Here is a 24,966-nt window from a genome sequence, read left to right on the forward strand (position 1 = left end):
ACAAAAAAGCCTTGCAAGTTGTCTGATTGCAGTCAATTAACACATTGCAAATAGCCTGTGGGTCTCATTCATTTTTGTGTTTCTCCCCCAAACCCTCCGTCAAAAAAAAGTCCGCCTTTTTACTATCACGGACATGATCTGAACCGTATCCGAAACCGAGGCCCAAAACGGTTATCTGAACCGAACCGTGGACACACTGATCCGTTTCACCACTATGCTACACACACCCTCAACTCTTCAACGATGGCGGCAGCATCTAAGATATATATATATATATATATATATATCGCTCTTCTTCTCTGGCTTTTATTGGCGTTTCGGCGCTCTGGTGACGGGGCAGCCAGCTGGCGACGATGAATGATGACGTACCCGAAACCGAGTGGCGTCTCATTTCATAGGGGAAAGATCTCAGCCCTTGGCCCTTACACTTGCAAGTGCTAGGGTTAAGACAAAGACAAAGACAAAGACAAAGCAAAAGGGGCAAGGGGAAGAATCGAGATTCGGCCTAAGGCAAGGAACCAGTGAACTCAGGTGACAACAGGGAACAGGGAACACGCAGGACGAACAACCACAATAGGGGATTATCACGCTTCCTGGTTCCGGTGGCGGGATTTGTCTTCGTTGTGCATGAACACTTCCGGCGCACTTCCACCATGGCTGAAACAAAGGCGAGATGTCACTGCTCTCTGTTCCACTTTGTACATCTAACAAACAACACCAACCCTACTTAAGTTTTCATGGATTCCCGACTGAAATGAGTCTAAGGAAGAAGTGGATTCAAGCGGTTCGCCGGGATGAAGGGCCAAACTTTAAAATAAAACAATGTAGCATGTTTGTTTGTAGCCGGCACTTTAGTGAATCAGACTACAAACGCTACAGCTAGCAACCAACCGGGGTCACACCAAGCGACTGAAAATCGGGTCTGTACCCTCCCGTTTCCAGTGGAACAACTGGGGACTGCCAAGAAGGGGGTCTGTTTATAAAAGAGCATCAACTCGCTTAGGCCATGACGTTCACCCATCCCTTCCCCTGGAGCAACCGCTGCCCTGTGAATAAGAGCCGATGGAGGAGATCTCAGCTTCGGTGGTGATGACAGAACATGATTTCGGTTCTGCTCCTAAACCAGGTTTGTCAGTGTTTGTTAGTGTTCTGAAATATTGGCCTACTATTACCCCATACTGTTCTTAAACCACCTACCTGACAGGATGTACTACCTATGGTTTAATCACAGATTTGGCTATTAGTAGGTTATACCGAGGAGGTAGGTCAACTTTTCAGAACTCAGGCACAACATGTTTAGTCTTATTAATGTCCCAGCATTTGACCAAACCACAATGTGAAAAGCTTCATCACAAGTACAAATGTTGCATTTTATATCTTACTTAATTGTAAAGGTGAATATTGAGCTATAAAAAGCAAAATTTAAAAGCAATATTGAGCTACAAAAAGCAATTTCTTTAGAGGTCCAAACTGCTTCCAATATGCAAGTCACAGCCAAAATCTGGGTTAGATGTTTTAATTTCATCTCATACAGGTGCACTGGATGCTGCTGCTGTAAACATACAGCAATTGGAAGAAACAGTCAAGGAGCTGATGAGAGCTGTCACAGCTGAAAGTGGTTCAAGTGCATTTTCACAGATTCTGTGTCTCAGACGCGGACATCCTTTTTTACACCAGATTCACGTCAAGAGATGTTTTTTGTGACTTCTGGGAGGTTATTCAACCATCTGCCTCCATGTTGGTTTATTGTTCGAAAGCTAAAGAAAAAGAAAAACATTTGAACCCATTTCTCCCAGTCCAACGTGTAGACTGCAACTGGTTGAGTTTTTTCTCTTCTGCTGCCGGGTTGCTGCAGGCCTGCAAGAGAAGGTGCTGGCTGACATGTTTCAGGTCAGTGTGTCCACTGTCTACCATGTTGTTATACCGTGGGCCAACTACCGTTACCTGCTCCTTGGCTCCCTCCCCATCTGGATGAGTAAACTGCAAGTCAAGAACACCATGCCAAGATAATTTGTGCAGTACAGTCCAGATGTTCAGGTAATCATCGACTGCACCGAGGTGCAGTCGATGATTACCCGAACATCATCTTACAAGAACACAACCTTTAAGGCCTTGATTGGGATTGCCCCTTGTAGTGCTGTGACTTTTGTGTCAAGTCTCTTCACCGGCTCCATCTCCGACCCAGAGCTGACTGAACGAAGTGGACTGCTGGATTTACTGGAGCCAGGAGATGGCTGCATGGCAGACAAGGGTTTCACCATCGAGAAGCCACTAGCTGATCGTGGGGCAACGCTGATTATACCACCCTTCAAGATGACAGGTAGGCATGAAAGGAATGAACATTTTAAATTAAAACTTTGACCCAAATGTGACCATTAAGATATGCAGACAAATGTTTAAGATGGACTGAAGCACTCACAATAATATTACTAATTAATTTATCTCTAACCACTGCGCAGTTCACTGAAGAGGATGCTCTGAAAACACAAGCAATCGCTCGACTTCGAATCCTCGTAGAAAGAGCAATAGGCAGAGTCAAGGAATACCGCATCTGGGAACACACTGTCCTTTCACCTTGTCTGCGACAGTCAATCAGCTGTGGACCGTCTGCTGTGTGATGACCAACTTCCAGGGACCACTTGATTTAAAAGGCTACATCCCTGTTGAATAGTGTTTCTACTCAAACATGTACCTATAAATATTAAATATAATATATAAATATTAAAACGAGAGGCACTGAACATTTGGATTGGTCCCTTCATTTTTTCCGGAGCTGTAATTTTGTACACTGAAAACATTGTATATATTGAATGACATGTAATGTAATTGAATGAGAAGTCTTTCATCTATAATCAATTTTAAAGTCCAGTCAGTCCATCCTGAAAGTATTCAAAATAATGTTAATATATAATGTAGTAAATGATGTACTCAGAAAAAGAATTAAATCCTTTTATTCTTTCAGTTCCTTTATTCATTCAGTTCATTTCACATTCATTTCACTTTCTGCTGAAGATACACATTCATATATGTACCAAAGAAGTACAAGTCTACCTTATTTTTCATCTCTTATCATTTCATCCCTCCAGACTGAGCTGACGCCAAACCAACGTTAGCATAAGCCAACCTACCTAGCGTAAGCTAGCTAGCAGACACTCGCATTCGTAGTCGTTATATTTCTCGAAAAATAAACAATCCCTTGTCCAGTTTGGAGCGGGCTGTTATGGAGTGTTGTTCGGTAAGTCTGTGAACTTCAGAAAACGTGACTGGGTACATTTACCAGGGATGTCGTGAAAGTGAACTGCCGGTCCTCCATCATCAGTTCGCCAGAGTGATGAGTGGTTCACCGGATGTCACAGTGCACAATGAACACCGAATGCGGAAGTACTACGTATCAGCGTGATAATCCCCACAAAGGAAAGACAAGGTCTTAAATAACAAACACAACGAGGAACAGCTGAGACACATTAGGGGAGGGAACAGTAATCAACACAGGAGGGAAACACACCAAAACACGACAGACCATGATAGATTCTTTGTTATTAGATTGTAATTGTGTTGCCATTTTCCTTATCTAATATTATTGTGATTATTTTTCTATTTAGATAAAGAGAAGTGCTCCTTATATAGAACTATGTAATATAAATCAGACAACAATTTGCCAGTCTTCTTCTTTCCATTCTATTCCACTCTAACTATAAAGCACGCTGTTTCTGGGTCCCTTGTCTCAAATGTATATTACTATGTGGCCTGGAAATGTGGCAACATAGTAACAATAATGTTCATAAAATAACTTTTGCAAGCAAGGATAGAGACTCGTATTCCTGTAATCATTTATTCAGGCCTTTACTTCAAGAAAAAGACATATTGTTGCTGCATTGTATGCCTACACATCTGTCTACCCTGTCTACCCCTACCTTCACATTCCATCATTCAAAAATAAAGGGCAATGACAAAGATCGACCATAGAGTAAAAACCCACAACCTTGTTGTATTTTTGTTTATTCTATGGTTTGGTGAGTGTGTGTGTGTGTGTGTGTGTGTGTGTGTGTGTGTGTGTGTGTGTGTGTGTGTGTGTGTGTGTGTGTGTGTGTGTGTGTGTGTGTGTGTGTGTGTGTGTGTGTGTGTGTGTGTGTGTGTGTGTGTTTTGTTTGTTTATGTAAGATGGGGTTCATGTGTAGACAAAGATCCACAATGTAACCCAAATAAAGAGGACTTTTAGTTTTATGGTAATATGGTGAAGTTTCATCATAATGTTAATTAAAAGTACACTATTTTCTATCAAGTACTAGTAAACATATTACTCGTGCTAATGTAAGGTCCATATTGTGTTCCTGATAGTCTGCCAAGACCTGCGCAGACCCCCCTGTAAGGTCTAGTCTTGTCCACTAGATATCGTGATTATTCTTGTGTAAATCGTTTTACTGTTCTAGTTTTTTTCATGGGCTTTTTCAAGGTTGTGTTACGGTCTAAACAAATTCAGATGTCCAACTTTTTTCTGATCCCGCAGCAAGCTTCTTGGGGTTGTTTTGTCTACACCTCCAAACAGCAGCTGAGGCCACCCATCATCTCCAGCTCCCTTTTTATGATGGTGACCTGAGGCCAGGTGAAAGATGAGCTCTCCCCTCAGTGAGGGAACCTCCTCATATTTTTTTGTTATTGAAAGCAAACTGTACAAGTTTAATCAATTTGAATTGTGTTTGTAAGCAGTTTGTTATTTTCAGCTTTGCTTACCGTCAGAACCAAAGGTTGCACCACTCAAAGACGGGGAGCTCCATCATATTGATTGGATTTATATAACGTCAGACACCCTAAGGCAGGAGTGGCCAATGTGCCATGGTGGGCCGAGAGTAAATATTTACAAATCATCTCTGCCGGGGTGCATTTCAAGTTCTTTGTTATAGAGCTTTGGAAGGGGATTTTTCCTACTGCTTTTTCCCATTTATTAAAACTTAACTTTCAAGGTCACATTCATTTTTTCGTTCTTGACATCAAGAACATCAAATCAGTTGACTTTTCAGCCGGTCGCATCCTTTTACAATAACGTTTTTTCCGTGACCTTCTTGGCTTCAAACTTGATACTTCATACGATGCCGGAGAGAGGGAGAGGACGTGTGGGGGAGGCCATTAGAAATTTCTAGATTGAGTTCATTTTCTGGTTGACGAAAACCAGATTAATTTAACACAGTTCTCAAACACAGGATTGCTGAAGTGTAATTAGATTTGCACTTGATATCAATGACAAGTCATAAGAATATTGATACCTTTCATAATACGATTCTCCTGAACCTTGATAAGAGGGTTGAAAAAGCATGAAAAAAAATAACATTGAACAAGCCCTCAGGTTTATTTTATTAGTTATTTGCCATATTATCTCATCCAACATATTCACACAAACGTCTATGCACAATGATGATTTTACACAATAGGTTTACTCAAAGATGTAATCTCTGGTATATATAAAAAAATATATATCCCAGATTTAATCCAGGAAGTGTAAGGAAATATTAATTTCTCAGCCATCCCACAATGCATCGTATCATAAAAGTTATTTATTTTAATTTCTTATAGCTCATTCTGAGCATGGTTAAGTGACCTTTATCAAGCTCCTACAAAAAACAATAAATTACAAAAATCACACTGCCCTTCTACTCAATAGAAGTCTTTGGTGAAATAATCAACCTATATGGCCATCCTAATTTATATTCCAGGACCACAAAATTAAAAGCATTTATTCTGATCCGGTTTGTGCATTTTATATCAAAAAGTACCAAACAAAATGATCTAATTCTTATTTAATTCACACATCAACCCCCACCCTCAGTTCTACGGCCTCTCAGAGGCATCGGCCCTAGCGGGGCCCACACAACGCACTGCAGGCTGCGCACACCGCCACGGTGCCCGGCACCAGAAAGTCACATGTCAGCGCCCGGTCCAGGATGATGGGTCCATCAGTGGCGGGCCTCTCCTCCATGGCGATGCCCTGGCACACAAAATAGCTCTCCAGGTCCAACAGCAGCTTCACCACCTGTCTCACGGAGCTCAGGTGCAGGGCGTGCTGGTCGTACAGAGGGTGGCAGGGCAGCAGCGGCTGCTTCTGCACCGTGACCCGGAAGCAGAAGTCCGGCTCGATCAGCACCGCCGTATCCGCCATCCTGGACTGCTTTGAGCACTGGATGATCTGCAGCCGCGGGCCCTCCACCAGGATGGAGTACCAGAGGATGGGCAGCGCCACCGCCCGCAGCTCCTCCAGGAGCTTATACAGCGGGCTGCTCGGGTCCACGTTGAGCCTGGCCTGTCTCTCCGCCGAGCTGAGGACCTGAGGGATCTGCCTCACAGAACACAACCGCTGGGAGTGTGAGAACCATTATCTCTCGATTATCCTACGGTCAAGTTGGTCAGAAGGGAAAGAAAACACGGCTGAAACTCTACCCAGAACTCTTTATTTCCTGGACTTCATGGACATAGAGGAAGGGACGGCACAGGAACTATGCGTGGTTGAGGAAAATACACTTACGATTTGAAAATGGGCTAACAATAAATGCCGGTTAGCTAAATTGGCGCACATCTCCAGCAACAGCCTTGGGGGTGTCGTTTTTAAAAACTTGGTGTTAGGAAGTTAGTATTTTGAGAGCAACCACAGCCCATAAGCCGTTACAGTCACAGCCTAGACAAAAGGAAACAGTGTTAGCTTACCGTTTGGGACTGAACGTTGTCCCCGTGTTCCAGGCTTTGCATTTTGTTCACCTTTAGAAAGAGGACAGCTTTAGCTTCCATAGTGTGTCACAATTTAGAAATCTTGAAACACTTTCATCCAAGTGGTTTAGAGCGAAGAAAGAAATGTCATTAAAAAAAAGAGCCGATATGGGTCAGGGCGCAATGCATTGCTCTGGGAGACACTCCCTTACCACCGAACTATCGCGCCCACTGGAAGTAGCGGTCAAGAATGACGGATTTATATTTGTACAGGGTTTGGTCGGATCGAACCTGCGGAGACAGCCGGTGTGGTCTGTGGCTGACCTCAGGAGGTCGCTTGGCACTGCTTGCAGGGTCAGGGCTCCCTCCCTTCTCCACCCAGTAAGGTGTGTGGCTGACTTCAGGAGGTCGCTTGGTACTGCTCGAAGGCTCAGGGCTCCCTCTCCTCGCCACCCAGTGAGCTCGGGGGATGGCCACCGGGGGCAGGGGGCTTCTGCTCGCTGGCTCAGGACACCGGTACGGTACCTGCACAGGTAAACACAATGACAGCCAGGTTTCTTTTTGGGGGAGACACAACCGTGTCCTCCTACACAGTGATAGGAAGTAGGGCTGCAAGATCCTGACATAAAGAACACCACTTTGTGGGTCTTCCTACACAGTGACAGAAGAAGGAGTACACAACCATAAGAAATAAAAACACAACTTTGTGAGTCCTGCTGCACAGTGACTGAAGAATGGCTTGTACAAATATTTGAAGGCGTCCCGTTAGGAGAACTAAAGGCCGCTGGCTTGTCCCCCTCCCACTCACGGCTGTGGGGCGACCATCGTCCTCGCCGGGACTCCCGGGACCCCCGCTCGGTAGCTCTTTGCTCCTCTTCATCAGGGGCTTGCGACTGTAAGTATACCGAGGTTTTCGTCGGCCAGGGCCCAACTGCAAGGGCAACAAGTGTCTCTGTCAAATACAAACATCCACATGTGAGTGAATGCTGAAAGTGTGGCGGTCAGGATGTTGATCGAAACCACCATCGGTGTCAAGACAGAGAAACACAAAGCAAAAGAAACATGAGTGGCAACAAAAAGCGAGCAAGAAAAAAATTACAACAAACATGCATTGCGGACAAAAATGAAACACGCATAAAACATGAACACAAACACAACGGCCGACGTCAAAGCCCTACCTTGGCCCGGCTTTGGCACTGGCGTAAACGGCACTTCTGTCTCTTGGTGTTGCGGCCTCCAAACTTAGGCTTGTCTCTGCAGAAGTCACATTTGCCGCAGTCTGTCGTGCTGAGGCAGGCGCTGCATGTCCCACACGCACGCCGCCGCCGCCTCTTTGGCCACTGGAAGGATATTAACGTACAATAAATGAATGCCCTTTGCTTTTAAAAGGGCATAAAACATGCACGAAACTTCACTGATCGTTTTATTTGATACTACTTGAACTACAAATTATTATTATTTATACATTCTACAATTGAGAAGTACAGGATATTCAGTTAAAGGTTTATCTAAGGACCAGGTCGGTATGTTGTCCCAGGCTGACGTTGATGTGCTGAACAAGAGCTTTGCCAAACATCCGTGAAAGCCTGTCCACTGCTGTCCTCGAAGCGGCAGAGAAGGCTCCTCGGATAAAACAAGAAAAACAAGGTGCTCACTTCCTCATCATCCTCCTCATCGAATTCCCCCTCCTCCCCGTCGGACATGTCATCCTCTGCGTCGTCCACTTCGATGTTTACAGAATGCTCTGTGTCACTGCTCTGTGTTAAACAAGAAAAATGAAATGTAAATACTGGCTTGGAAAAATAGGGTAGTTTGATTTCCCATTTCTCTTAAATCTAAAACACGCACAGCCGCGATGCTGTGGTGTGTGTGAGCTGCATGGTCAATGTGTGCGTGCACAGTGCTGATGTTCACTGGCACAGAGGTTTTAGTGTAATCACTGATTCCAGTAGGGCTCTGGTGCATTCCAACAGAAAGTTTCTGTTAGTCTACTCTATCGACTCCAACTACCACATCACCATGAACACGCCCGATCTCGTCTGATCTCGGAAGCGAAGCATGGTTGGGCTTGGATGGGAGACCGCCTGGGAATACCAGGTGTTGTAAGTGGTTTCGGGTGGTGGCCAATGGGTGGCACTCTTCCCTCTGGCCTTAACATCAATCGCGACACTGGGCTGTGGAAGGCGCGGTCCTTCTTAGGAGACGTAAAAGGGGGGTTTCCCCGGTGTCCTGGCTAAAACTGCCCAACCAGGATCATTCAATCTGGCCACCCAATCATCCTCCTGTATAATTGTCTGACTCATTAATTCTCTCACTAGCCACCTCAAGCTGGTGTGTGGTGAGCGTTCTGCCGTGCATCACCCAAGAGGGTGCTACACACTTGTGGTGGTGAGTGAGGTCCCCCCCTTCACTGTAAAGCGTCTTTGAGGGTCTAGAAAAGCTCTATATAAATTCAATCAATTATTACCAGGGTGGGCTCAACGCTGTTCATTTTTCACTTAGTTTCCTACATTAAGTGAAAACGAATAATGCTTTTCCCCAATATTTCTCCAATGAAAATGTAAGAATTTAGATGGATGCAGTGGGGAGTACCTATGAAATGGATGTTTTTATACAAAGCAAATAGGATGTTGGACAGCACAACATCCTTTCTGATTCTAAAATTAGAATTGTTTGATTCAGTGGTACAGAGCAACTGCTGGATGCATGTAGGGGAAACACGACTGTGTCAGGAACTCAGGATACAGCAAAAAAGGGTAAACAATAAAGTCAATGAAGCTTGTTAGCGTGGGTGCAAACAGTAGTGCAAGCAGTGCGACAACTGCACCTCCATAATTTGATCCGTCACGTCCATTTCGAATCCAAAATGTACGTCATCTTCGTCCAAGGGCTCTTGAAAATCCTCCTAAACACATTCCACATGCCAAACCAAAAAGTTAGACGACACTGGGTCCTTTGTGTGACACGCATCCCTGCTGCATAAAAACATAACATGCAAACCAATATGGTTCAACCTTGCATGTTGATATGCACTGAACACCCCTCTCTCAGCCATGTTATCAAAGCTGATGAGAACGCTGCACAAAGTCGAATAGGTTACCAGGTAGCTGAGCTCAAGCGATGGAGGCGGGCTCAGCTTGACCCGGACATTCTCCGAACCGGCCATCAGCTCCTAAGGAACGCATGGAGAACAAGTGTGAGGACATGATGGAGAACCTCCAGTGACTGAGAGATGCAGGTGTAACCTCCGGCTCTGTGAACCTACCTTACGGACGGGACAAAGGCACCGTCGCTTCTGGCAGGTTAGCCGGGTGAAAGTATTCGGCAGTGAGCTAAGTTTGTCTTCACAGTTGTGGCAACTACCACAGTTTGACGTAGTAAGGCAAGCCTCGCACTGCAAGCAGGGAATCCACTACAGCACAGAGCACAAACTTTCAATACACACTTTCCATGCTCAACAGGCTACTTGAGGACCTGCAAAAGGTCATCAAAAGTATTCTAAACTATTACTTTAATAAACTGTGCATACATACACACACACACGGCTTACCCTTTTGGTACGGATACTTGGATGTGTTTTCCGCTTGGCAGCTGTTGGAATTATTTAAAAATGTTTTACAAATAATGTAGGAAGAGCATACACCAAGATTATGATGTAGGTTCAAAATGTTCTCCATAATAGTTGCAGGGAAAAACTTACCCCAGCAGTTGGGACAGCATGGCTTTTTCCTCTGTCTGTCATAGGAAGTGCCTATAAACTCATTCCCGCAACCCGCACAGAAGCTGCAGGCAAAAGGAACGTATAAAGACTTGCAAAACAACTGCATAGAGTCATCATTAAATGTATAGTTTGGTTGACGACAATATGTACTCCCACCTGGAGTCACAGTCAGTGGCGTTTGACCAGCGAATTTAACCAGCTCCGACTTACAGGGTGGGGGGCCATGCGTTGGGTTTCCCTGAGGAGCTTGGTTCTTCTTTGATGCCCGGCTCTTTCTTGATGCGTCTCTGGGGAGAGACCAAGTGGTGAGGGCCCGGAGTGTCGACCCCCTCGTCCTTCTCCTTGCAGCTGGATTCCGACCACAGACGCTCTCGACTCTTCCTCTAACATATCAAGACATGGAGGGAATGTAGATGAAACTCAAGACAGAAGTGGGACTCATTTTAAAAAGGTCCTCTAATTGTCCACACTGTGTGACGTTCATGAGTCATTATAAGCCATTTCAAAATCGACCCTCTAGTGACATCCCACCTGGGAGCATCTAGCCTGATCTATGAAAGGCCTACCAAGCATGTAGGGTACAAAACACATGTAAATGGCTGATCAACATCAAACAGGGGTTAAAATAGGGGTCCTTTAGGGGGGGACTTTTGGGGAGTACAATGCAGCAGTACCCTTTTTCGCCTTGGGTGTTGCGGTTGGCCCGTATGGAACTCTCCTGTCTTGAAATCAAACATGGCAACGTTCATGACGCTCCCCAACACAGCAGCCAACTCTACTCTGCTTCTCACGCGTTCACCACCAGGACTGTGTTGAAGAATGTTTCATGTAAATACATAAATTATTTTAGGATGCAGAGCAAAAAAACATGCATTGTACTGAACAGAAGGATCTGCTGCATGGGAGATGTTGTGTTTACCCGACGTAATAGACATCCCTCTGGCCAACACTGGACCCTGAGCGACGGATGACTTGTCTGCGCTTCCAGCCCTCTCCTAGGATCGGCCAATCCACCCACCCCTCATCAGCATTGGTGCTCTTACGGTGATGAGAGACTCTAAGCATTTTGAGAAAGCAAAATTATTTGAAAACCAGTTGCAAGCAAGCAACACCGACTAAAATCAAATAATTTTTTGCTTCTAATAGGGGGACTGCCATTGGCAGTCCTCCTATTAGAAGCAGAAAGGGTTTTTTTTACGTTTTTACATATTACTAGCATTAAACATTGAAACGTCTATAACGTTACAAAATGATCAGTTAAGATAATAATTTTAATGTATCAGAAACGGGCAAACAGCATCAATGTGTGGCATCAACTTCTGTTTTTCTGCAAACTTTTAATATTACAGTAGCCATCACGGCCATCTTTTTAAGAACCACAACAAAAATCAATGACGAAATTCCTCCACGAGTAAAACGCAAGGAGCCCCTACAATGAGGTGCACGTTGAGAGAAACGTCTCTCGTCAAACGCGTATACATTTATGAGATTGGTATAATCGAGGGACACGCAAAAAGATCAGACCAACCTGTAGGTTCTCTTAAAGGCCTTATCGTCGCTGGCCACACTGCCGCTTTTTTCACTTTCTGCAGCAACACTCCCTTCCTCTTCTTCTTCTTCGTTCCTCCTGTTAACGTGCTGCCCAGGCTCCCAACTATGTGTATCGTCGTCCTCCTCAAGGGGCTCGAACCAATCAACTGGAGGGTCATCATTACCTGCTTCAGCCCCCTTGTTTACCTCTTCTACAACCGGTTCTTCAGTAGTTGGGATGATGCTGTACCCGTGATCAATGCTAGCTGCTGGTACCAAGTCCATCTCTGGCTTTTCCGATTAAACTTGGTAGTGTTTTGGTTCAGTTGTCCTCCTCGCCAGACAACAGGCGTCCCGGTGCCTCCTTCATTGATTGTTGCTGGTTACCGAGTACTCCAGCCCTTCCTGGGGGGAAAAGCGTTCAGCATTTAAATTGGCAGACTGCCAAAACATGCGTTGTGTTGAATAACTTTAAAACAAACACTATAACCGGCTCGTTTTGTTTAAAGATATGAATAGTTTGAATGAAAGTTACAATTGCAAACAAGCGGTAGGAGTTAAATCCCACCTTCATCAAGTATCACTTGATCCTAACTTTGGGCAATTTTAAGTTGTGTGATTACAAATGAAGGAATTGCTTCAAAACGATGCCTAGAGTTGAAAAATTGGTCCTTGTGATCATATTAATCTACTGGTGATTTAGGATCCTCACAATTAGCTAGACGCAAGCAAGTTAGCCATCTGACCCTTCCAATGCTATCTTTCTGTAAACGTAAATATACTACTAAGTCATAAAACCACTACGTTGTAAACATTGTTTACACGAAACGTGACCTTCAAACAACCCATTTCGTAATAACGTTAACCAGCTAACTTGAATGAGATGTTAATTTTAACCCTTTAGTAACGTTAGCTTATGCTAGCAGGAATGGAAACAAGCTTACGGTTTGATGCGGTTGTGCATATTAGTTTACATCGGCAATGTATGACTCAGCGATACTTCCTAGTTCCTAAAAAGGTTATTAAATATGACAATTTAATTGTTTTAGATTTTTTTTCTGATATTACCGCGCCGTCCCTTGACAGCCTTGCTACGGTGGCCGAAGCAGCAGTAGTAGGGCTTGCAGAAATAAAAGCCACTAGTTGCAACCGTACGAGACTTCCTATCTAAATATATCAGCGCAAAAAATAAAAAATAGTTTCATATTACCATCATTACGGTTTTATGGAGGTCGCTTGTGGAGACCACTTTAATATACCACTCCGGCTACTAGTAAATATGAAGACGTATTGTGTAGGCGGGGCATAGAGAGTGACGGCTCTTGACAAGTGGTCAAACGGGGTTCGTAATATAAAATACGTCTGACCGCTGAATTTCTTCCTTAGCCAGCAAATTTGAAAGATGAAAAGTTAGTATTTATATTTTGCATGTCTACATTTATTTTAACGGTTTGTCAGAACAATATAGCAATTGAATTTTGCCAGACCCACTCTCAGCCCTCCTAGATGTAGTCCATGACTTGGAGGAAGATGTTTGTGTGTAATGTTCTTTGACCAAAGTATTACCTAGCCATTTGCAAGGACACAAGACAGAATCGCAATACATGAGCTATAATAATACTGACAGCCATCTGCACCTCTACGGCTGGGTAAGGTAATTGTTTAACTATCAAAGCAATATGCAAGGATGAGACATTTAACCATGTGTATGTTACAATAAGTAACTGAATTAGAGTACATATGTTCTCCAATGATATATGTACTCCCAAATATGTTAACTTTAATGTTTTATATAACCCCTTCAACAGGGTAGGCTATAGGCCAAAAGTTCTCTGAGTTTTCCTTAAATCTAGCATCATTATTTCAGATTATTCTTCTATTTATTCTGTTAACATTTTAGTTTCTTTGATTGACCATTAACAGTTATCTTAAAATAATATGCATTTATGTTTCTAGGTTAGAACTTGATGTTTGAGGAAATGTCTAATATTATAATACACTAAATTAAAAATTGCTAGATGATTATATTACTCAACTGTAGCAGGATCATATTCTGCAATGCAAAGAACCGTCCGTTTTGCGTGAAGGGGTTCTTGGAGATGAAGAGCGGTAAATGAAAACTAAAAACGAATTGTCCGCGATCTGTATCAGACAGTGGCTGCTTTTCTTTTTTAACGTGTCCACTTTTACTATTAAGACTTGAGAATTGACTTGGACCTGCAGCCAAAGACTTACAACCAGCTGATATTTATGCTGTAAAACTAAAGGTTAAAGTTTACAAATACATAGCGATTCTGATTATTGTAATACTAAGTATCAAAATACTTAGATCAACGGATAGATTTGACTACATACAGTAGTTCAGCTCCTAGCTCCTTCCTAAACCAAACCATAAACTCCAAATTGGAAATAAATGTCCCCAAAGTACCTCCTGCAATCCTTCAAACTACCCATAGGGGTACACTACTCCCACTTGAAAAACTGCTATATGCTTTTGTTTATACATTTATAGAAATTTCAATTTGAATTCACCAACTATTACTTCAGTTGTCAATAGCAGTAGACTAGAACCGAGATAGAGTAAAACAGTTTTAAAGTTAATTTCATTATTCAAAATGTTGGAATCAGGTAGGAGAGAGTAATTTGTAACTACTCCAGTATACCAATCATAAAATCAAATGAACCAAATGACAAGAGAAAGGGTTAATGAAATTTCGCATCAAAACCTTTTTATACTATAAAAGCACTGCAACCAGGTTAAGGACCAAACATTGAGTTTATTTTTTATTCATTTATTTTAGGCAGTGAAGGGCATAATGGTATCCACTCATCAATAATCCATCTCCAACATTCAAGAAAAATATAGCACTTTAGCTTTAAGAAAGAGTAAAATTGTCAAAATAATCAATACAAGTTTGGAAAATCTCTTGGAATAATAGGTAGGAAAGGTTCGATTAACACACCACAGCTCTCGAAAGACTCATTATGTACAGAAATGCCCCGTTAGGAGCAGTGTGGACCAGGCAGGCTACCTGTCCTTGTTGCTACGGAGATCTGTGGTCAACGGGTCATGCTGAATAGTTTGGTGCAACATGAGAGCGAGCAGGCCAGCACGGTTGGTCATGGCGGTCCTGACGTTACGCTCTTGCTCAAAGAGCTCGTCCAACTTGTACCACTGAGAAAAAGAAAAAACAGAATGGGAATCAACAATCCTCTTGGACATTGCAAATTTTATATTACACTTAAACAGTTTAGCTTGTTATTTTAACAGTTTTTTGGTTATGCTACAATTGATTGTTTTGTTGGTGTTACAAAGTGAAAAACTGTGGGATTCTATTCACACCCTCACTTTGCTATTATTATAATTATTAGTAATTGGTCAAATCAAAGTGATGCTAGCATCAGTGGTCGCACAGGTACAGGAGACAGAAGGGACATTCTTGATGCTTTGCGCTCCACTTAAGTTTCTCCACTTAAGTTTAACAAGGGGTTTGATGTGCATTCTATGAGTTAGTCTATGCTTAGATCCATTGCATTTTTCCAAACCTTGCCAGGTTTAAACCACATTACTAGTGCCCTTATACTATGGAAAGCATTCATCTTCCCGAACTTTAAGGCTAAAACTAAGCTCTGCTGTATCAGTCGGATCCTAAATCTGTTGTCAAAAGCAATCCGAATTGAAATTGTAGTTTAGCTTTTTGCGTTAATATCATAATAACGAATTGAACCATTCTGAAAGAACGATTAGTTGTTAAAAGTGTGATTCTGTATCTGTAGCACATTCTCCTATTTGCGGGCACAGGAGAAGGGATTACATATCAGGGGCCGTATTCACAAAGGATCTTAGGGCTAAAAGTAGGTCCTAACTGGCGAATTTAGGAGTAACTCCTAAAAAATAATGGGCAGTCACTCTTAAATTTAGGACTCCTAACTTTTTTCACTAAGAGCAATTCACAAAGTATTTTAGGCCTAAAAGTAGCACCTAAGTCTAGGAGAGCTTAAAAGTCCTCAAGAGGACTCCTAACTCAGTAAGATCTAAAAATGGTTGCGAGACGAAATGTTAGGGTATTAAACTTGTTGTGGAGTTAGTGTGCGATGTAATAACATCCCCGACTAACAGGAATAATCCGATTAGTCCCGAAATACAATGTTTGGCCACACTACATAATTGAGCAACAGGGGAAATGCAACTTTGCAATGCCGACGATTTAAAAATATCGCAACCATCAGTCAGCCGTGCCATAAACTTTCCTTTGGACATTCAACAATTACACAGGATCAAAGCCATGGCAATTGCAGGTATGCCCAGTGTGGTCGGTGCCATTGACGGGATGCACATAAAAATAATTGCGCCATCAAAAGACGAGGATGTGTTCGTCAATAGGAAGAAAGTGCATTCCATCAATACGCAGGTTGTTTTTGATGCAAATTTTAACATAGCCTACTGGATGTTGTTACAAAGTGGCCTGGAGCTACCCATGATTCGCGCATTTTAATGGAGAGCGGTCTGAGGCAGCTTTTTGAGATGTACCATTTGGGTGTCACTTGCTGGGTGACAGTGGCTATCCCTGCAAGACGTGGCTCTTGACACCCTACCTCAATCCACAACCGGGAGCACAGTTAAAGTATAACATGCAAGTGACTACGCAGATTACGCTTAGTCCTATGCGTATAACACATCGTATTGGCTCTTTGACGGCTTTTGTTTGTTGAATCCATATTTATTATTGTTTACTGTTTTCCTCCATATATGTTAGAGCACACAAACATACACGAAATGTTGTGGAGAGAGGAATTGGGCAGATGAAACGTCGGTTTCATGCCCTCCACGGCTAAATACGCCTCACCCCAGAGAGGGCGAGCACAGTCATCACTGTATGTGCATTCTACACAACCTCTGCAAACGGAGGGGAAATTCTACAGCCAGACGATAATGATGATGATGACGACGACGATGAGGAGGACGATGACCACGATGATGATGATGGCGATTAACATGACAATGAATTTGGCTGTGAGGAACCGAGTGGACTGGGATTTAGGGATCACTTTGTGAATACACATTTTAGGTAAACACCCTGGTACAAATCAGTGATTTGTGTAGTTCATAACATTTATTTTCTTTCAATTTTACGTATTTTTATTGTTTGCTTTCTCTCTCTCTTTCTCTTGAACGTGGAGGCTACAACGTCATTAGTCTGCACAAACTTGTCATCATGCGTGTATTCTGCTAACTGCACTATAACTACTTAATAGGAATTTATTTCTAGCCTATTTCATTGTTTTTCGGTGATTTAATGGGCTCGTCTGAACAACCAATCACCGAACTGACCGCTTCTAAACTCGCGCACGAGAATTGACGTAATCCATAGCAACAGCGCGTCACTCTTAGTTCACTCTTTGTGATTCATCCTTAGTAAGAGTAGGTCTCAGCGGCTTTGTGAATAACTTTTAAGAAAAAACTCCTACGTAAAATGTTTTAGCGCGAGTTAGGAGCACTCCTAGCGGTAAGATAAAATGCTTTGTGAATACGGCCCCTGGACGCTAGAACAACGTAAAAAACATTCACACCATCATAAAGGCTACTTATATAAATAAATAGGCCTAATGCAATTTGACCATCAGCAATTTGAAAAAAATACAGCACAATCATACATAGCCTTCCAAACCGTAAACTATGGCGTTTACCGCGTTGTTCTCAGAAGAATTTTGTGTTTGTTGTCTTGAGAGGGCCTAGGCTTAGGGGACGTCATATAATGTGGCCTGTGATGACCGTGACAGTACTGAAGGGCTATATAGATCCCCTGTCTTGGTTGGAGTAATGCTAAAACAAGCAGAGGTTTGGTCAGTATCACTGTGGACGTACCACCCTGACCCGCTCCAGGTCCACCTCTGCTCTCCTCAGCTTCTCCCAGTTGTAATGTTTGTTGCACTTGCGCTTGCCGATTCTGCAGTACTCTCCCGTCGGGTCAAACACGTTACGAACCAACGGGCAGCCGCACACCTCTTCTGTGGAGATCTGGTCAGCGAAATGAATTGAAACAAATAAAGCAGATTTTATAACAATTGGACTTCCATTCCTATAGCATTTCAAAAGCACAACTTCAGTTGCAAAGTGCTTAACCCATACAAATGACAAAAGAATAATCAAAACCACATTAAAGTCACAATTAAAACTTCAATATGACTATATAGTAGGGCTGGGCGATTAATCAAACCCTAATAGAGGTCAGACAGCTCTTTAATTCATAAAGGGGGGGGTGGGAGGGGGCTGGTGTACCTTAGGGTCTCTGGAATGTTCTGGACACAACACCTGAAGTCTCTTGCAGTACGTTTTGCTCTGTGGATTGTAAACGTCACAGAATAGCCTGGTAGCTCTGGAAAAAAAATAACAACAACCATTAATCTTCAAGTCAATACAATGTTTTTACCATTCAAATATTTTTCCCCCAACTTACCCTTCAATTCTCGTAGGGTACATGGAGCCGAACGAGGTCTGGCTCTCATACTGTTAATGGAGAAAAGTTAAATGTCAACAGTGGCTAAAATAAAGATTTTTTTTTGAGCCAGGAAGGTTATGAATCCCATTATTCATCAATAAATAAGAATATTTAACAATAACATAAATCACCTTGGCATAACATCGCTCCATATGTCTCAGTGCAACTTTTGGGTTGATTGGGTGACTGCAAGATACACAGAATATCTGCAGGTCGGTGTCTTCATCGCCCTCATTCGTCTGGAAAAAAGCAGTTAAAACACCAAGGGTTACTAATTTCAACGACTGAATTCAACTAGGTAAATGAATTGGGGTGGACCCCTCATTTCCCCATCGACAGTCTTATAACTTTCAACTGAGCAACTTCATTAAATTTAATAAGAGCGTTTTAATTACCATTTCATTCTTCAACGCATGATTAACCGTTAGTGAACCGGATACTGTAAAAGACAGTTTTTTTTGCAACAAGAGTGAAAGAGGAGGTAAGGAGGCCACACCTCCTCGTCCTGCAGCACCATCTGCTGCTTGGCCTTGGCTATGATGCCCTCCAGCTCGTGGAAGCGCCGCTCCATCTCCGTGAGACGCAGCCTGGCGTTCTGCTGGTCCCGGCGGATGCGCTCCAGCTGCTTCTTGCCCTGTTCCTCGGCGATGCAGGGGCTCTGCTGCCACTGCTGGATGCGCTGAGGGAGGATCTCGTAGATCCGGCTGTAAACACACACACGCGGACAAGAATTTGTGTAAATTTGAATAATTCTGCAATTTTGAGTGAACCTAATCTCAAAGCTGTAACTATCAACGTTGGAACATCAAATCAAAATCAACAAAATATAGGAAAGTACATTTTTATTTGAAAGATGATTGTGTTATTTTTTATTACTTTACATATATATGCATACAGACTAGAGATAGGCCGATATGGTTCTTTCAGGGCCGATACCGATTATTAGTAGTCAAGGGGGCCGATAACCGATATTTGGAGCCGATATTAATTTACAGAAAAAGGGAAAATATTGGAGTGAAATTTTTGAATAATACAAACTCCAACACTTTACTTCATTTAAATGCCTTTAACCACTTAATCGTCAAATCCCGCCGGCGGACAAGTTTTAGTTACACCACCCCTTCCCCCCAACATGCTGGGTCAATTTTCAGCATCATTCAGTTGAGTGATATAGTGATGTCATACACTGTTTGAAAGGTTAGAATCTCAGGAATGTCATCCAATGTCAACCATTCGGTGGAATAAATATGTTTAGCGAATATAGATCAAAAATATCCTAGTGTCTTAGGTCAAAATAGCCCCCCCTCACCCTCCTCCTCCCTTGGTCCATTCTAACTTTATCGTCGTTGTGGATATCCTTAGCAATGAGTTGATACTTCATGTTGGGTCTTGAAATGTTCATAAGAGTCCACAGAAATCGAATATCAGTATTATTTTAGTCTAATTACATTGTGTATATGCACAAGCCATCTTATACAAAGCAGCCGAAAAATAGAAAACCGAAACGCTGCAATGTTTTTTTGTGGAAAACTGCGATTAAGGGTTTGAATTCCGCTATTGTCGTCTGATTCATGGAATCCACTGTGTTTGCCAGGGTCTCACGGTGACATAGAGCCCTCACACATGTCTGTAAGATCAATACTTCCTTGTTTACAAGCCTTACAAGCCAATGAGACGATCACTATCAAAACGGGGCATGTATACTTTGATTGACAGCTACACCAGCAGACAGCAAGGGTCGGGGACGGGCCTTAGATATCCTAATAGCCAATGAAAATACCTTTCTGACGATATCCAGCATGTCAAACACCGTCTCACTTGTGGTTGAGAAAACAAATGCGCAAGGGGTGTGCGTAAACTAGCAGGCTCTTCCCCAGAGTGCGAGTGTGAAGCAAGTGGTTGATTTGCGCGCTCGCGTGTGGTTTGTTTATTTGTACATAATTATTTATAGTATTTTTACTATTTCATTTTTGTTGTTTATACCATTGCAGTTTTTACTTTTTAAGTAAAAATAATAGCCAAAACACTGAGCTTTTTTTGTCCGTCGTGGCTCTGCGTGTAACCAGAGCTTGTAACCAATCAGATGGGGCTGTGGGTTTGACAATGCTGGAGACAGCGTAGTGACAGCAGACAGAGAGGCGCGGCTGCATCAGAGCCAAAATAACCCAGTTTTAAATTGATCTCTTATCGGCCGTCGGATAAAAAAAAAAGGCAGATGCCGATATGCGTCAAAATGCCGAATATCGGCGCCGATAATCGGCCGATCCCTAATACAGACAGCCCCGTCACTTAACAAACCTTTTAAACCCTTATTTCAGAACCTCAATCAGTTTCCTTACTTGGCTGCCAGCTTCATGCCACAGTCCTCTGAGCAGTACTTGGAGTTTGGTCGTGATGCCATGACGCAGCTGGGCCCCAGACACTGGTGCAGGCCACTGTTGTCCTTTGCCTCCGGCCTGTCACTGTGCCTGGTCTTCTCCTTGTGCCTCTGCTTCTGCTTGTGACGCCGTGACTCTTTCTGGTGGACCAATGAGAAAATAAAAACAGCATCATGGTAAAAATATAGTTTTGTCAGTTTTTACCACCACCAGCAGATGTATACATCCGAAAAGCCTTGCAGTGAACTGGGAAACATGCTATTAATGAACAAGAAGGGGTTTGGCATGTTGCTCAAGGAAGCCAACTGGTAACACTGTGGAAACTGGGGCCTAACCCAGTACGTTTTGGCTTGGATTCAATCACCCGTAGCCACGTCAAAATTTTACATTGAAGTATGCTGTATGAAGGAGGTCGTCATCTCTTTTGTATCCGTTATTTCTCACAACTTCGCTCCAACTTACTTTCTTGTCAAACTTCTTCTCTCGTCTCTTGACGTGCTTGACCTTCACAGCCTTCTTTCTCATGACGGGGCTGTAGGGCAGTTCCTCATCCTCGTCACTCATCCACGACTACACAACAGGAAGGAAGAGCAAACAACGTTAAACTAACCAGGCCTTTTGTTCTTCAATTTGTATCCAACATACAAAGACTCTTAAGGCCCCGTCCACACGGAGCCAATTTTTTATGCTGAAACCGCATAAGTCTTGTGCGTTTCGGCCGACTGTCCAGACCGATCCGGCGCCCGAAAAACACACTTTGCTGAAACCATGTCCCAGGGTGGTTTCAAATAAATCCGGGCCTATGCGGTTTCGTGTTAGGATTCGTGTGGACGCCTGAAACGCAAACGATAACGTCATCGCCCCGCCCCGTGACCCTCTAGCCTTAGTGATTGGCTAGCCCACGGCGTCTCAGAACAACAACAATAATAGCGGACCACATGCTTGTGACGATTCTGCGTCAGATAATATCCCTTGATGGGTTGCTGGTGCAATATTTATTTACCAAAATAAGCTTAAAAGGATTTCGGACAGACAGCAAATCTATTTAGGTTGTGGCAACCCCGCGCTAACTGGGGGGGTTGCACCACGCCAGCACCGGGAACAGCGCCCTCTTCCGCGGACAGGTAGTCCGAGGGAGGTATGTGCCGAACACACACCAGACAGAGGAGACAGCCGAGTTGGAGAGACGCGGACTGAGTGGGAGAAGACGGGAGCGATGGAGACGCCGTCCACGCAGCCGGACCAGACCCAGAGACGGCCCCTTTTTACCCAATAGGAGGAAGAACTTATGTTGTCTTTTGTTTTACCTTTTTTACACGTGAGGTGAACGAATTAAAACCGTTGACCCGCACCCCTGTTTGGAGTGTCTCCTTTGCCAATCCCAGCCGTCGACAATCGGGGTTACCACAAGGTCCACCGCGAAGAGCTGCCAGGAGGTACTCGGACTGTTTGTTAACAGTGCGCAGGCTTTATGCGCATGCTCCTCTTCTTCTTCTCTTTTTTTTTGCTGGAGTTCTGTAGCATAAGCAGCGCACCATATGGACCTGGAATGTGTACTACAGCGTTTCTACAGCTCGATGTGGTTTCGCAATGAATCCGTCTTTACGGAGATATTCCTGAACCGCATCAAAGGAAAAAAATTTCGCCCGTGTGGACGGAGCCTAAGTAATGTATGATTGTATAAATGTAGGTTTATATGTTCATATGCGTTTGTTTATATTAATAAAAAATACATCACTTATTTGGTATTTTGTTTGAAATGTATTTTAAGTGAATTGGTGTGTTTTCAAAACAACATTTATTACTCTTATAGACCAAAGCTTCCCATTACTTTATATTAAATATATTAAGCTGACACAACTACATTCAACCGTGAAGATACAACCCAAAAACTGCAAACCATTGTGGAGCCAGCAGAGCACCCAAAAAATTACAAATTACGGTCAAATTGACGCTGAAGGATAATCCCAGTGGGATTTTCTGGGATGACGATGGACCTGAGAATTCTCCCCCTACCATGTTGTTGTCCTCTCCCCCCGCAGATTTGTACTTCTGGTAGAGCTCTGCCTCGCTGTCGTAGTCATCTGAGTATCGTCTGCGCCGGTTGTGTGCGTTCTTGCGCCGCTCTCGTTGATTGAACTCCTCCTCTTTCACACGCAGCATTTTCTGAAACACAGAAAGCCTTTCGTCATTTGGCGGACTGCTGTACACAGCAGAGGGTGCACTACATTTGGGACACTGATTTGGGACTTAAAGGACCTAAGATATTTGTTAAATGTTAACAATAACACTAACCATTTTAACGTCTAAAATTGGACAGTCTAATGTCTGTTATCAAGTGACACGACAAGCCCACTGCCTGCATTGGCTAATTTGAATATAGAAATGTTAACCGACTTACCCTGGCTCGCACCACGCACTGCCTGAACCGACATTTCTGGCGTATTTTGTTTGGGCCCCCGAACTTCTTCATGTCCTTGCAGAAGTCACACTGAGCACAATCTACAGTCTTCTTACATGGCTCACACTCTCCGCACATACGCACAGAACGCTTCACCTGGCGGGAAAATTAGACACCAATGTCAAATTCGTGACATCATGTTTATTTTTACTGTCAGACCACTGCATGACAAACAGGCCCACACATCTTTCTATCTGGCCATAGTTCATGGAACACAATCATATACATTGGTCATTGATGATACTTAGCAACATTTTTATCTATGATATCCACCACAACTATAATTTAGCGCTTCATATCAAACAGCTCACATCAGAGTGGTAGGTTGATACCTCACCTTAGACCCACGTCGACGCTCACTCCTGTATTCTGGAGTGCTTGGGTTACTGTTGCTGTAATACTTTTCAGCACGATCTGGCTCAGAATCCCTCTCCTTTGATTTCTTTGTTCTGTATTTTATCTCCAAAGAGGAATTTTTACCTGGGAAGATGGAATAGGATTTTCTAATTAAATCATGGAATATTTTAAAACCAAGAATTCAAAAGGAGAGTGTGATGAAGTTAAGTTACCTCTGCATCGCATGCAGTACCACTCCCTGATTGCCTTGGCCATCTTCTCAGTCACATTGATGCAGTGGCCATGGAACCACTCGTTACAGTTATCACAGCCACTGCCAACAGAGTAAAGGCCAAATATGTGAGCGAAAAAGCCTCCCATCAACTGGCCCAAGACAGACGTATGCAAGGAATGAATCAGCACCATCTACTTACATCATGAAACAGTTGATGTCTGGTTTACGACATATACAGTACAGTGGTGAATTCTCGCCATCCATACCGCTCTCGGGCCCCGGCATGGGCTCGGAGTCGGAAAGATCGCTGTCCTGGAATCGCATATATTGATAATACAGGTGATGAGGGCACAGCAGATTCATGTTTCAGCTACTAAAAATTTACCCGTTTGGATTATATGCACATTCGAGACACATTTCCAATATACATTTGAAGGTTTATGCCAATATTTCCGGCTAAAGTAACCATTTGAGGCTTTGTTGTATCTGATTTAGCCGTTCGTCCACAAGAGGTTTCCCCCCTTTAGTTTTGTGCTTAACGAAATTGTAGCCATAATCGGGTAACTAGCTGCGCTAAATTATAGATTCTTAAACTAGTGTCGCCCGCTGAAAAGCACCTACACTTGGGTAGGAAGGCACGTTGGGTAATAAGTACGTTTTGTAACGTATGCTGCATACTGGCAGGGTAAATAAACATTTTGAATAGGAATGAAAGGCTGGAGCCTAGCTCTGGCTAACATAACAGCTACCGACGAGCGACACTAAAAAGTTCGTCATTGACGTTTTTCTTTTTATTTCCGTTACCATTTTTTGGGGTCTGCGTGGTCCGCGATATCGCTGCACATGTGTTGAAATCAAATCTTCGGAAACCAAGAGTGCACTTGGAAAAAATATTTTTTATCTTTGAAGCCAAGTATATAGCATTAGCTCTTCGAAGGCACCGTTGAGTTTGTTGATCCGGATGTTCAACATCGTTGACAATCGGCTGAACTCGTTTCTTCTCGTTGAAATGAGGCGCATGCTCAATGATGCCCAGAGCGGTTCCTTGACTCTTCACTGCCCTCTCTTGTTGGAACTATAGTGTTATCACCACTACCACTACCAACCAAACA

The 24,966-nt window shown here is 43.2% G+C and overlaps 2 protein-coding genes and 1 long non-coding RNA gene across 13 annotated transcripts; 1 reads left to right on the plus strand and 2 right to left on the minus strand.

Annotated features, from left to right (window-relative positions):
* Nucleotides 1-578: 578 nt before the first annotated feature.
* On the plus strand, nucleotides 579-2,741 carry LOC132470685 (uncharacterized). Of its 3 annotated transcripts, none has more exons than XR_009528684.1 (4): nucleotides 579-1,126; nucleotides 1,535-2,037; nucleotides 2,186-2,320; nucleotides 2,460-2,741. It is a non-coding gene; the product is annotated as an uncharacterized LOC132470685 (long non-coding RNA). The 3 variants fall into 3 exon arrangements; XR_009528686.1 differs by having other exon boundaries at nucleotides 581-1,126; nucleotides 1,535-1,890; nucleotides 2,136-2,320; XR_009528685.1 differs by having other exon boundaries at nucleotides 583-1,126; nucleotides 1,535-1,890.
* A 2,579-nt stretch (nucleotides 2,742-5,320) lies between these two features.
* Nucleotides 5,321-13,267, minus strand: mbd1b (methyl-CpG binding domain protein 1b). Of its 8 annotated transcripts, none has more exons than XM_060068605.1 (16): nucleotides 13,155-13,267; nucleotides 11,943-12,349; nucleotides 11,334-11,471; nucleotides 11,089-11,221; nucleotides 10,625-10,797; nucleotides 10,394-10,476; nucleotides 10,244-10,284; nucleotides 9,959-10,105; nucleotides 9,794-9,865; nucleotides 9,521-9,598; nucleotides 8,349-8,450; nucleotides 7,872-8,033; nucleotides 7,502-7,624; nucleotides 7,018-7,218; nucleotides 6,694-6,744; nucleotides 5,321-6,325 (listed from the first exon to the last, which is right to left on the minus strand). In XM_060068605.1, exons 2-16 carry the CDS (start codon nucleotides 12,227-12,229, stop codon nucleotides 5,849-5,851), a joined length of 2,268 nt encoding a protein of 755 aa, XP_059924588.1. In that variant the 5' UTR covers nucleotides 12,230-12,349; nucleotides 13,155-13,267; the 3' UTR covers nucleotides 5,321-5,848. The 8 variants fall into 8 exon arrangements, with proteins under 8 accessions (XP_059924588.1, XP_059924582.1, XP_059924587.1 ...); XM_060068599.1 differs by having other exon boundaries at nucleotides 6,985-7,218; nucleotides 7,502-7,645; XM_060068604.1 differs by lacking the exon at nucleotides 13,155-13,267 and adding an exon at nucleotides 13,013-13,133 and having other exon boundaries at nucleotides 7,502-7,645.
* Nucleotides 13,268-14,701: 1,434 nt separating this feature from the next.
* Nucleotides 14,702-24,921, minus strand: cxxc1b (CXXC finger protein 1b). Of its 2 annotated transcripts, none has more exons than XM_060068609.1 (14): nucleotides 24,659-24,921; nucleotides 24,054-24,166; nucleotides 23,853-23,953; nucleotides 23,621-23,763; nucleotides 23,224-23,379; nucleotides 22,839-22,988; nucleotides 21,285-21,392; nucleotides 20,784-20,962; nucleotides 18,941-19,148; nucleotides 18,576-18,683; nucleotides 18,403-18,452; nucleotides 18,225-18,321; nucleotides 17,811-17,963; nucleotides 14,702-15,119 (listed from the first exon to the last, which is right to left on the minus strand). In XM_060068609.1, exons 1-14 carry the CDS (start codon nucleotides 24,659-24,661, stop codon nucleotides 14,973-14,975), a joined length of 1,716 nt encoding a protein of 571 aa, XP_059924592.1. In that variant the 5' UTR covers nucleotides 24,662-24,921; the 3' UTR covers nucleotides 14,702-14,972. The 2 variants fall into 2 exon arrangements, with proteins under 2 accessions (XP_059924592.1, XP_059924591.1); XM_060068608.1 differs by having other exon boundaries at nucleotides 20,784-20,969; nucleotides 21,283-21,392; nucleotides 24,659-24,853.
* Nucleotides 24,922-24,966: the final 45 nt, after the last annotated feature.

Source organism: Gadus macrocephalus, chromosome 13 (genome assembly GCF_031168955.1).
Source record: "Gadus macrocephalus chromosome 13, ASM3116895v1".
Classification (NCBI taxonomy): domain Eukaryota; kingdom Metazoa; phylum Chordata; class Actinopteri; order Gadiformes; family Gadidae; genus Gadus; species Gadus macrocephalus.